This window comes from Phycodurus eques, chromosome 9 (assembly GCF_024500275.1).
Source record: "Phycodurus eques isolate BA_2022a chromosome 9, UOR_Pequ_1.1, whole genome shotgun sequence".
In the NCBI taxonomy this organism is placed as follows: Eukaryota; Metazoa; Chordata; class Actinopteri; order Syngnathiformes; family Syngnathidae; genus Phycodurus; species Phycodurus eques.
The window spans coordinates 8,891,896-8,904,776 of NC_084533.1; the positions used below are offsets into that span (position 1 = coordinate 8,891,896).

General features: G+C 41.6%; 1 protein-coding gene across 10 annotated transcripts in view; it reads left to right on the forward strand.

The window, feature by feature from the left end:
* The window catches only part of atp8a1 (ATPase phospholipid transporting 8A1), a 165,533-nt gene that overhangs the window by 38,115 nt on the left and 114,537 nt on the right, over nucleotides 1-12,881 (forward strand). For 9 of the 10 annotated variants that reach the window (XR_009769247.1, XM_061686715.1, XM_061686714.1 and 6 more), the window contains 5 exons: nucleotides 5,314-5,359; nucleotides 5,464-5,504; nucleotides 10,130-10,203; nucleotides 11,965-12,034; nucleotides 12,131-12,258. Coding sequence is in view for 9 of the 10 variants with exons in the window: in XM_061686715.1 (XP_061542699.1) it covers nucleotides 5,314-5,359; nucleotides 5,464-5,504; nucleotides 10,130-10,203; nucleotides 11,965-12,034; nucleotides 12,131-12,258 (359 nt within the window). In the remaining variant the exon portion in view is untranslated. The remainder of the gene's footprint in view (nucleotides 1-5,313; nucleotides 5,360-5,463; nucleotides 5,505-10,129; nucleotides 10,204-11,964; nucleotides 12,035-12,130; nucleotides 12,259-12,881) is intronic. The other variant, XM_061686713.1, reaches the window with a different exon arrangement.

Consider the following 12,881-nt stretch of genomic DNA (forward strand, 5'->3'; position numbering starts at 1 on the left):
AAACATCCACAATCCATTCACAAATTGTGGCGTAACTCGCCTGCCGCTGCCTCCTAGTCTTAGTAAAACTGTGTTCGCCATCTGTCATCCATGGCTCCCATGCCGCTCAGAACTTCACTTTGAACGCCCTGTTTACACGTGTAGCCCTCACTGGCAGTACTCACAAAACCGTTGAACCCTCAGTTCACTGGGGAAAAGAAACCCAAACCCATTTCCGTAGGAACGCGCCCTCAAAACCCTTCAGGTAGGCACAGCGACTGGATCCCGTAGCGTCGAAGCAGCAGCCCGGTGGCGTTGAGCAGGCAGTACCCGTAGCGTCGAAGCGGCAGCCCGGTGGCGTTGTGCAGGCAGTACCCGTAGCGTGGAAACAGTCAATCCGTTCGCGTTGAAATAGTCAATCCGTTCACGTGGAAACAGTCAATCCGTTCGCGTTCAAAACAGTCAATCCGTTCGCGTGGAAACAGTCAATCCGTTCGCGTTCAAAACCCAGGGCCCCGACCCACCCAAAAACAACAACTCTCTCCTCCCGCCGCATCTCCCTCTCTCTCTCTCCACGACCCACCTCCTTCTTCGAATCCCATTGGACGCACCGCCCCTTCAATCAATCATTAAAAAAAAAAAAAAAAAAACTGAAATGTTCACAGAACGCAGGACACCCCAGTATCCATCCACACAAAGAACCAAACAAACTTTTAACTAGTTTTCACAACAGCAATTCAAACAGATACAGTTCAACACATTTTAGTCAGTACACTACACACGGATGTCCAGCGGTTTGTCGGCCTCCTGGAATGATGGCAAGCTCCGGGTTATTGCACTCAGTCGAATGGTGACTGTAGAGACTCTTTTCCTGGCTGTTCTTTGCTCATTAATCCATTGCTCGAGTTGCTCTTCCAACTCGGGCCACCTTGCCTTGATTCCGCGTTTTGGGTTTATTTTTTTTCCGTGGAAACTCCGCGTCGTCTTCTTGACTTGGTAAAGCTTGTTTTCCTGCTTCCAACTCGGGCCACCTCGGCTTGTTTCCGCGTTTTATTTTTATTTTTTTCCCGCGGAAACTCAGCTTCGTCGTCTTGACTTGGTGAAGCTCTTTTTCCTGCTTCCTCCACTTGCGAACCATGGATTCGTTGATCATGAATTCTCTCGCGGCGGCGGCTGCTCGATTCCCATGTTTCTCCGCGTAACTAATAGCTTAGTCGTGAAAATACGGTATGTGACTTAAGTGTGGCTGTGTTAATATAAATGCCATTAATCCGCAACGTGGTTGAACCCGACTGGACTGAACCAGCTGTTCATTACATGGACGCCCTGAACAGTGAGCCTGTGTAGGCGTTTGATGCTGTATATACAATATATTGTACTTAATCTATCTTTTTATGGTTTAAGAAATGTGATCAAGAGTTAAGGTAGAAGCAGGTAGCTAAGGAGAGAGGATGTTGGCGAGAATTAAAGGGAAAGTGTGGATATTTGAAAGGAAGCTATTAGTTAGGTATGAGGAAGGTATTCATTTGAATGTACATTCTGGTCACAAACTTCACTTTTTCATCCACGGGCACATTATACATTATGAATATAGGTTAGTATTGATGTAAAACAACATTTGATGCTTTACGTAGTATTTACAGTGGGAATGGAAAGTTTTCAGACCACCTTACATTTTCCACTCTTTGTTATATTGCAGCCATTTGTTAAAATCATTTAAGTTAATTTTTTTCAAAAGAGGAAAAGAACCATCCGGACTGTTATGGACACAAAGTTAAAAAGCCAGCATCTGTGATGGTATGGGGCTGTGTCAGTGCCAATGGCATGGGTTACTTACACGTGTGAAGGCACCATTAATGCTGAAAGGTACATACAGGTTTTGAAGAAACATATGCTGCCATCCAAGCAACGTCTTTTTCATGGACGCCCCTGCTTATTTCAGCAAGACAATGCTAAACCACATTCTGCACGTGCTACAACGGCGTGGCTTTATAGTAAAAGAGTGCGGGTACTCGACTGGCCTGCCTGCAGTCCAGACCAAAATACGACAACTGAGACCCCGGACTGTTGAACAGCTGAAGCTCTGTACATCACGCAAGAATGGGAAAGAATTCCACCTACAAAGCTTCAACAATTAGTGTCCTCAGTTCCCAAACGTTTATTGAATGTTGTTAAAAGAAAAGGTCATGTAACACAGTGGTAAACATGACCCTGTCCCAGCTTTTTTTTAATGTGTTGCAGCCATAAAATTCTAAGTTAATGATTATTTGGTAAAAACAATGAAGTTAATAAGTTTGAACATTAAATAACTTGTTTTTGTAGTGTATTCAATTGTCCATTCAATTAAATATAGGTTGAACATGGTTTGCAAATATATATATATATATATATATATATATATATATATATATATATATATATATATACAATTTAGTTTGGAGATCTATAAACTCTAATTAGATCAGGTCCTGATTTGTTGTTCTGATGTAGAAGACATTTTTGTTCCCTTGGATCCAACGTTAATCTTGGATAAAATTTTACCTCAGTCATCGTCATTCACTCACTGTTTTCACAAGTGACAAATTTATGCCTGGTACCTACTCGCTCACCTCGAAGCTACTAGGTACTACCATTTTCCATTGAGCAAAACCAGGTTATTACCAGAAACTAATTCTAGTGCTTCATCAGTCGGGTTCCAAGGGTGCACAGCCGATACCGTATGGGTGATGTAAACGTGATGAAACGTTTCTAGAAATTGCGAAAATAAACACGCTAATGTTAATTTACCTTATTGTTTTGTCTTAACTCTGGACACTACAGCATTATATCCCGCAATCTCCTCTTTGCTGCAGGGCTGGTTTTTAGTGCCCAGTCTCATCTTGGATAGAATTCGTTTCCTCACCCTGACCAACATCAACAAAATAAATACAGGAAATGCTGGTTCTCCTCCATTGTTGTTTTCATTGTTGTTTGTTAGCGTGGATTGGTCTGACCAATGTCTTCACTGTGGTGTGGTTTTTGAGAGCACAGACAGACAGACAAATAACAAGGTAAGGGATATTAATGCAGCTCCGATCTGACATGCCTGGTTTGTGTTAGGAGCAGAAAAAACAATGGTCGAATGAAATTAGCCGACAGCTCTTGCATGCAGGATGATGGGTGAGTTTTCGTGTTGCACCGAAAACGTTTCCCGGTCTCAGTTCAGCTGGCGAAAAAGTGAAGCTCTGTGACACTGCCCGCGTTTTCATTACACATAGCACTGCGTTGCCAAGATGCAAGACATGATTCGACCGGAGCCTTAAAAGCGAGCGCACAGGAGTGCATCAATTAGCTTTTAATTTAATTAGCTCTGGTGTAAATTGGAGTAAGCAAACAGAATGTAAACGTTTCATCTTGTGGGGGTCGTGAGAGGATATGTCCACGCGTCTCATATCAGGGCCAACACACATTGCTGTTGCTGGATACCACTTGACAAGACCTCAAACATCAGCACTGTTGACGATGTGACTTTTAGTGGTCAAGTGGGAAGCTGCAAGGGCAAGGAATAGTGCTGATTTGCACTTAGATTTGAGTCTTGCATACAACCATCCAGTAGTATGTCTTCAAACTAGAAGAGCGCAGACCTCCACCAAGGCCAAACAGTCCCAAGCATGCCTGTCTGTCTTGTTTTAGAAGTAATCTCTTAGAAATAATGACTTGTTTGGCGATACTGTTCCACTCTCTCTACCCCACTTGGCCCCAATATAAGCGGAATATAATGCAACAATCAAAATTCATTCCTTCAGCCACACCTTTATCCCAATCTGCATCAATATTTTAAAGTCTCTCCTTTGGCCCATCCTCCACTGCTTGACAAAATGTTATGTTGTTTTTTTTGTGTTTTTTTTTTGTTTTATGACAGACATACCACATTCCTCCTTCAAACCTTTCAGTTTTTTTGTGCTTGGTGAAGGTACCATGCATAGTTTTGAGTGACCATAGACATCTTTGCTGTTGGGCAGGGAACTAATATCGGCATCCATCCATCCATCCATCCATTTTCTGAGCCGCTTATCCTCACAAGGGTCGCGGGAGTGCTGGAGCCTATCCCAGCTATCATTGGGCAGGAGGCGGGGTACACCCTGAGCCGGTTGCCAGCCAATCGCAGGGCATTAACAAACAAACAACCATTCACAGCCACACCTATGGGCAATTTAGAATCCTCAATTAATCTACCATGCATGTTTTTAGGATGTGGGAGGAAACCGGAGTGCCCGAAGAAAACCCACGCAGGCACGGGGAGAATATGCAAACTCCACACAGGCGGGGCCGGGGATTGAACCCCGGTCCTCAGAAACATGAGCCAGACGCTCTAACCAGTTGTCCACCGTAATATCTCCAGTTTTGGTCAATTTCACATTTTTTCACAAATCAATATCAATGCAGCAGAAATTTGTAACCTCGGCCAGATCTGTGCCTTGCCACAATTCTGTCTCTGAGCTCTTCAGGCAGTTCCTTTGACCTCATGATTCTCATTTGCTCTGACATGCACTGTGACCTGTAAGGTCTTATATAGACAGGTGTGTGGCTTTCCTCATCAAGTCCAATCAGTATAATCAAACACAGCTGGACTCCAATGAAGGTGTAGAACCATTTTAAGGCTCATCAGAAGAAATGGACAGCACCAGAGTTCAATATGAGTGTCACAGCAAAGGGTCTGAATACTTTTATTTATATATATATATATATATATATATATATCAGTGTTGACTGAAAAGTATTGGTTTTAGAAATGCGCGAATTCCGCCGATGTCATACTCAGTACGTTGCCATGCAGTTCCAAACCAGTGCAAAGTAAAACTACAGTAAATACACACATTTTGAGATTAATACCTCACTCACAGTGTCACATACTGTATATTTTTTATACAGCTTTTGCTTAGATTTTCTACCTCATGAAATTGGTGTACCAAAAGAAGTGGCTGCTTGGTGTATATGTACAATATGTTTTATGTAGAAGCTTTAATAAATGTTAATCATCCTGCAAAATAGGTGACTATCAGATCACACGAAATGACAATGTAAGTGAATACCTATGTAGATAAGTATCTACATTTTATAATGTTGTCATTTGTCAGTCATTATTAATGTTCGTGTTATTATTAGTATAGTTAGATGAGGGAAGTGAGTGACTATGCAGCCAGCGTCAAGGTAAAAGATCGTATTAAGTCAACTGTTGTCTTTAGAAACCCTCACTCAGAGCAGGCTATTCTAATGCTTTTGTCCCCCAAATAAGATTTGTCTTGTAATAGTCCATTTGGATAATCAGCCTTCCATTTTCTTCTTTCATTCAAGAAACGCCACAAGGCTGACAGTGTTGTCAACAAAAAGGAATGTCAAGGTACTGAGAACATTGCACTGATGCTCTTTTGGTCTGGTAACAGTTTGTATATATCTTATTTTGACTTCCCCTTTCTGTCTTTGTTTCCCTTCCTTTCACATCAGTGTTAAGAAATGGCGCCTGGGAGATTGTGCATTGGGAGAAGGTATGTAATAATTAAACTTATGTCTATGGCACTTTTCAGTCAAACCCCGAACAAGCCAACACATTATTATTTGTGGATCATAAGCACACACACATGCTAAGACCCGCACTGACCCTTTGATGGGATGAAACAGATAATTAATCCAGTGTTTCAATGAGAACTGTCACAGAAGATTCTGATCTTTCATAAGGCAGTTGTTTATCATTTCTGAATCAAAAAGCTGAAATCTCTGGGGGGGGGGGAACAGTACCCAAGAACAACCCTTGGGTACTGTACGTTTAAGAGCATGTAACAAATTTGTAATAACACCTTACTACTGTAATTACACGTTGCATCGAGCAGGAGCCATGTCATGTTTGCTTAATTTTTTTATTTTAGTGTATGTCATGTCACTCTTTTATTTGGTTTATATTTGTGTGTTTGTGATTGTTTCCTCATACAGAAGAAAAGATAAACATAAAACGTTTACCGTAATTTCTCATCTATAATACGCTATTATGCGGTATTCGTGTCGCTTCCTCACCACACATTTCGACTCGAGTTCTCATATTAGCATAGAAAAAAGACGGTGATTGAATCAAAACAATGCTCAATAATATGGTAAGAGTAACGTTTTAATAGTACTGTATAGCTTTCGCTCTCGTACAGTGCAGACGCTTTTTTGTTCGCTCTGCTTGCTTCGCCTATATTTAATGTTTTTCTTGCTGATAAGCTTGTTTTTCTTCTAAAAAAAAATTAGAAGCAGCGACTCCTGGATATTTCTATACCTCTGGGACTGTACTTTTTTTTTTTTTTTTTTTTTGTAGTCAGTTGCCGCCATATTCCAATATTTTCTAATACCCTCTCACTATTATGTGAGCATGGCCTGCTAATTAGCACAAGCCTTTTATTAGCAACAAGACCAGCAATCAAGATATGCTCCCTTTTCCACTGAGGACTATCACGGACTGCTGCTGAGGATGTCTATCCTGGAAACGAAAATCCACTGTCTTGAAGTGTATGTGGATGTAAATGGACAGTCTGGGAATGAAACCACTCTCCCGATGTCTCAAAATAGTGAGCAGAAGTCTGCTAACAGACAGCCTCTTAGCTCAACAAAGAGGACGGATGTGCACTATGGAAACGGTAATGGACCATCCAGCAGTTCTCCCTGGAATTTACTGGGAGCAAAGCCCAGAGATATGGGACAACATATAAAAGGGAAGACACAACACCCGTAGAATACTGAGGAATCCGACTGGCTTGTGTTGCATGCTGCTTCAACCCCAAATGAGCGGCCATGGACGGTCGCGACAGTGAAGGGCAAGACAAAAAGACGCGAGTCAATGCAAACATTGACATCAGACTTACAAATAGATTTGAGTCACTTTTACAAGACCCTGGCCAAGAATGCTCTTCCCCCACCACCACTGAAAGGTATGAAACAAAATTATACAAGAAAAAAATGCCACCCCAAATGTTAATAGTTGGTGATGGAGCTGACAAGGAATGTTTCGGCCGTGAGAAGAACACCAAAGTACTGGGTTTTACCAATGACATGATTTCTGATATCTCGAAAAAAATCCTGGAGATCGCTAATCAGCACCCAACAGTGAAATCTGTCATTATACACACAGGTGTAGATGTTGTCAAGCAACAAACAGAGGTACTGAAGCGAGATTTCATTGAACTCCTAACAAAAGTGCAATGTCTGGATGCTGAGGTTTTCATGAGTGGACCTCTCCCACTTGTACGATTTGGAGATGAAGGTTTCTCTAGGATCAGTCAATTAAATAAGTGGCTCAAATAAGTGTGTACTGAACTATCTGTGAGTTTCATTGACAATTTCTGCATTTTTTTTGGAGATGCAGACATCTTTACAAGGCAGATGGTTAAATAGACAAGGGGTTAAGATATTGGCTGCCAACATTTTTTGCTGTGTACGTCATTCATCAGCCCGAAAAAAACGCCATCATTGGCCTTGTTGACACTGCTGAAGGACAAAATGCAGTTGTTCCCAAACAATCGGAGGAACAAGAGATAAGGCCACACAAGGCGCAGATGGATTCATCATCGTCATCCAAACAGTCGGAAGAATCTCCCACACCCCTCTCTGCCCCATTGGAACAAAGCCCAACGCAAAACTCACGCACTACTAGCCTAAATGCCCTGTGTGACGGAACAGGATGAAGACGATTGTCAATATTGGAATTCAACGCACACCTCATGCTCCCCTCACCTGAAACCACCGTCCACTGAGATGCGAAGGGCCCCTCCACCACCCATGAAGAATCTTATCTGCGAATCTGACTGATATCTGCGGGATCTTTGCCAGAATAAGTCGGACCGCTGTGGAGATCAAGCATTTTTAATTCCTGTAATTACAAGGGATAGAAATATGAAAGTAGAAAGTAAAGTAGAACTACAAACTTAGCGTGGATAAAATGTGAATCTATCAAACCATTGTCTCCCGTTATCTTTGCGAGACTTGCTCTTTTCAATATCAGGTCACTGGGTAATAAACCAACGTTGATTAATGACATCATTAGAACCTATGATCTGGATTTTTTTGTTACTAAATGAAACGTGGTTAACAGAAAGCAGCTGTAATAGCATTTTAAAGGAGGCAACACCAGTAAATTACATTTTGTTTTTAGCAAAGTCCATGCAGGTTTTCATGTCTTGCACTGAGGAGAGGCTTCCTTCTGTTGGGCCACTGCCATAAAGCCCCGACTGGTGGAGGGCTGCAGTGATGGTTGACTTTCTAGAACTTTCTCCCATCTCCCGACTGCATCTCTGGAGCTCAGCCACAGTGATTGCTCAGTTTGGCAAGACAGCCAGCTCTGGGAAGGGTTCTGGTCGTCCCAAACTTCTTCCATTTAAGGAATACGGAGACCACTGTGCTCTTCGGAACCTTAAGTGCAGCAGAATTTTTTTGTAACCTTGGCCAGATCTGTGCCTTGCCACAATTCTGTCTCTGAGCTCTTCAGGCAGTTCCTTTGACCTCATGATTCTCATTTGCTCTGATATGCACTGTGAGCTGTAAGGTCTTATATAGACAGGTGTGTGGCTTTCCTAATCAAGTTCTATCAGTATAATCAAACACAGCTGGACTCCAATGAAGGTGTAGAACCATCTCAAGGATGATCAGAAGAAATGGACAGCAACAGTTAAACATAGGAGTGTCACAGCAAAAGGTCTGAATACTTATGGCTGTGTGATATTTTGTCTTTTTTAACAAATTTGCAAAACGTTCAACAGTTAAGTTTTTTTTTCTGTCAATATGGGGTGCTGTGTGTTCATTAATGAGGAAAAAAATGAACTTAAATGATTTCGTGAAAAATTTAAGGGGTCTGAATACTTTCCATACCCACTGTAACTCCAGAACTAACAGCAGATAAATGCAATGAATTTGCTTGTTATTTTCGTGAAAAATACAATCCATCAGGTGAAATATCTGCACAAATTAGCAAAATGATAAAATGATACTACATCTGAAGGCACCCAGGAAAAACTCAATTATGGTGTCAGAATTTGATACAGATCCAAAAAACTAGAGAAAACGATTTGGCAGATTTTTTTTCTAAAAAATAGAACCCTTCCATGTTAGCAAGCTCCACACAGGTGGGACCGGGATTTGCACCCCGGTCCTCAGAACTGTGAGGCAGATGTGCTAACCAGTCGTCCACCGTGCTGCCTAAACCACAACAGAACTGAGATAATTGTTTTTGGCAATACAGAAAAGACTATTGCTGGAGTCACTGTCTTGAAAAATCAAAGACCAAGTCCGAAACCTTGGTGTTCTGATAGATTCCGACCTGACTTTCAACAGTCATATCAAATCAATTACTAAAACTGCAACTAAGCAACTAATTTCCTGGTTAGTTCCCAAGTTATTAAGTGCCTTTTTCTTACCGTATGGGTTTGAGAATGTCCTCATTTGATGATACTCTTTTCCTCTATCTGTATTTTATTAAAGCTTTACTATATATTCAAATGTCATTTTAATCACAAAGGTCATACCTTTCAAATGTTGAATCATGCCATTAACTGTATTTGTTTTCATCAATGTTCAACATGGTCACAGTCCTTCTTTCCATTTTGTGTGCAGCAATGACCAGTGTATTTTCACAGGTTGAGGTGGGCGATGTTATTAAAGTTAAATGACCATGATTTCGTGCCTGCGGACGCCGTGGTTTTATCGTGCAGGTATCAATGTTCTTCGTATCTTATTGGGATCGTCGCCATCCTTTATCCCTATTGCCCCTTTGAACTCACCAGCCCAAAGAAATTATGGTTTACCAACATGAAAACAGCACTGCACTGTTTTTGGGTGCAAACTGCAATTACATTTCAACAGATACAAATTCTAACAACAAAGATTTATGCTTGATGTCCATCGTTTCTCTAGGTGGAACAAAAGTAATGAGATTTCTTTGGATTAGCTCCTTGTTTTTTTTTTTTTTTTTTTTTTTATATATATATATATAAAGAGAAAACAGATAAAGGATCCTCAGGACTGACAAACAGTTACCTTTCTCCTCTCATGTGTTTGCTCTTTGTCTTTCTATCCTTTCCTCTCCTTTCCCGCCACCCTTACTCTTCCACCCTCTCTCCTGCCGTTGGCGTGTGGTCACAACCATCAGCTGACTGCTGGGGAAGTAGTCCGAGCTGCCAACGGCGATCACCTCCCGGCTGACCTCGTCATACTGTCATCCAGGTCAGGAAACCCAGAGGCGTCACCAAGGCAACAGCTGTTGCAAAGACCGGGCCAGACATTCAGAAGCTGGTCTCAGAAGCGCTTTGCATGCTTGAGGGGAAAAAGAAAGGGACTTGTGATTACCTACCAGATGTTGCATGTTCACTTTTTTTTTCACTGTTGCATGGCTCATATGGCCCGCCGAAGCATACATTTCCCGTCATATTTGCATCCTGCCACATTCCGAGAACGAAATATGAACCACATTTTGGAAGGATAGCCACATTTTTTGCCTTAGATAGTTAATTATAAGTCAGTTAGCTGTTTTTCGTTTTTTGACAATAGTTGCTTCCACTGCAATTGTTTCAATCAAAAGTTTTTTTTGTTGACGACACTATTGTCAGGCCTGAAAATGCTGAGCTGTGAAAAGACGTTAGGTCTTTTCACTTTGTTAAAACAGTCAGTATGTGGTTTGGTCTGACGATGCCAAAAATAATTTTATTTTTTTCATTATTTTGGCACACTTCACAATTTCTGCCAATGGAGACACAAACCATTGTGTACTGTACTCGTCATCATTGACAAGTGCTCTAGAAAAGGTATGAATTTTTTTCTGTCTCTCTTTTTATGCCCCTAATACGACCAATTGACTGGAGTGAAGTGAACCTGCACTGGGTCTAGACTAAATTGATTGACTTTAATAAGACAGTTGTCACGTAAATACTACTGTAATTTTTTTAGAAGTTGCCTCGTAGCAATCACATACTAGATGGGCAAAGAGCAGTAAACCCTGGTCTTGCCCTTCCTTGATGCCCCCTCCTTTCTACATTTGGACCAACCCGCTCTAAAACAAAGAACTGCTTACAAAGAGTAGCTAACAGTGGCCTGGCATGCTCTAACGCTGTCTCTGTGCCCGAAATCTGTCAGAAGCCCATTTGTCTCCTCTGCTTCTTGTGCGCTGCACGCCCTCTCACTTGCATCACGCCACTTTGGAGTTTCCTCTCTCTTCTCTCAGCCCCTTTGCAGATTAGTATTGTTCAAACTGTTTGCATTAGTACAACCTTTAAGTACACTGGTGCGCAGCAACCTCGTCTTAATTATTATAGTAGTGTAGATATTTTATTAAAATCGTCACGAACGTTTAGAGTGGTACCTTGAGATACAAGTGACCCAACTTGAGAGTTCTTCGAGATATGAGCTGTGAGATACGAGTGTTTTGACTTGCGTGTTGTTGCCAAGGAATGAATTAAACGCATATCTCTCGGCACCACTGTTCTTCCTATTCTGTAACATAAAATTAGGGGGTCACCAACCTTTTTGAAATCATGAAGTACTTCCTGTGTACTTATTAATGTGAAGGGCTATCAGTTTGATACACACTTCTGAAATAACAATTTGCTCAAATTACCTTTAATAATGTTATTACATTGTTATTAATGATGTTCATTTACGCAAAGGCACTGATCATGTTAATGATTTCTCACAATAACTAGGAAACAGATAAATAATATGCAACAATATTTCTATTGCTCTCTGGCAGTGATTATATTTTTGAATGATCACTTCTACAACATTCCTCGAAAATCACAATGTCCCATCCCTGGTGAGCTGCTTTTAGAGCAGGCCTGCTGGCTACTCATGTGGTCCTTGGGGACTACCCCGGTGCCCATGGGCACCACATTGGTGACCCCTGGATTAGATGCTATTCATGTATGGATATATTTTATAGATTATTAACAACCCTTTTACTGGTTTGATGTCGTCATCCTCTTGCCCCAACAGTGAACCGCAGGGAATGTGCTACATCGAAACATCTAATCTAGATGGCGAAACTAACCTTAAAATCAGACAGGTAACTATGGTACTTTATTTTATTTTTTTTTTGTTTGAAAGAGACACATTTTGGCAGTGTTTCTGTTTTTGACACACAAAATTACAAAATCAACAGGGTCTCCAAGTGACGTCTGACTTGAAGGACATCGACAGCCTAATCCATCTCTCAGGGAAGATGGAGTGCGAGTGCCCTAACCGTCATCTGTACGAGTTTGTGGGGAACATCCGATTGGATGGACACAGGTGGCCTCATTTGTTAAGGTCTGGGTTGGTTAACTCAGTGGTTTTCAAACTGGGGGGCGCGCCCCCTAGGGGCCCCCCGGCGTTATGACAGAGGGGGCGCGGGGCGACCATGAACACTTTTCATTATTAAGTTACACCCAGCAGATGGAGCAAATTTTCTAACTACTACCTGCTAGGCAGTTGAGCTATGGCCACTGCTGCCTTTCGCCACATCCTACTTGTGCGAGATAGGGTTTTCTGCAGTTGCCTCAATCAAGACCAAATACAGGTCACAGCTGGACATTGAAAATGAACTTCGAGTGGCTGTCTCACTGTTGTGTCCACGATTAGAAAAAATGTGCAGCACAAAGCAAGCCAACACCAGCCACTGAAATGACTGCAGGAATTCAAGAGGTTAAATTTTAGCAGAAAAAAAATGTTTAGGTTTTTGTTTATTCTTGGTGGCTTGGTAAACTCGCCAGTGTAATTTTTCAACTGTAAAAGTGACCACTGCAGTGATTATTGGAGTTATGTTTGTTGTTCATGTTTTTGTTGATTCCCAAGGAATAATGTTTGTAAGCCTATTTATTGAAAAACTGTGAGGGGGGGGGGGGGGTCTGAAATCTCATCTCCAAAAGGGGGGC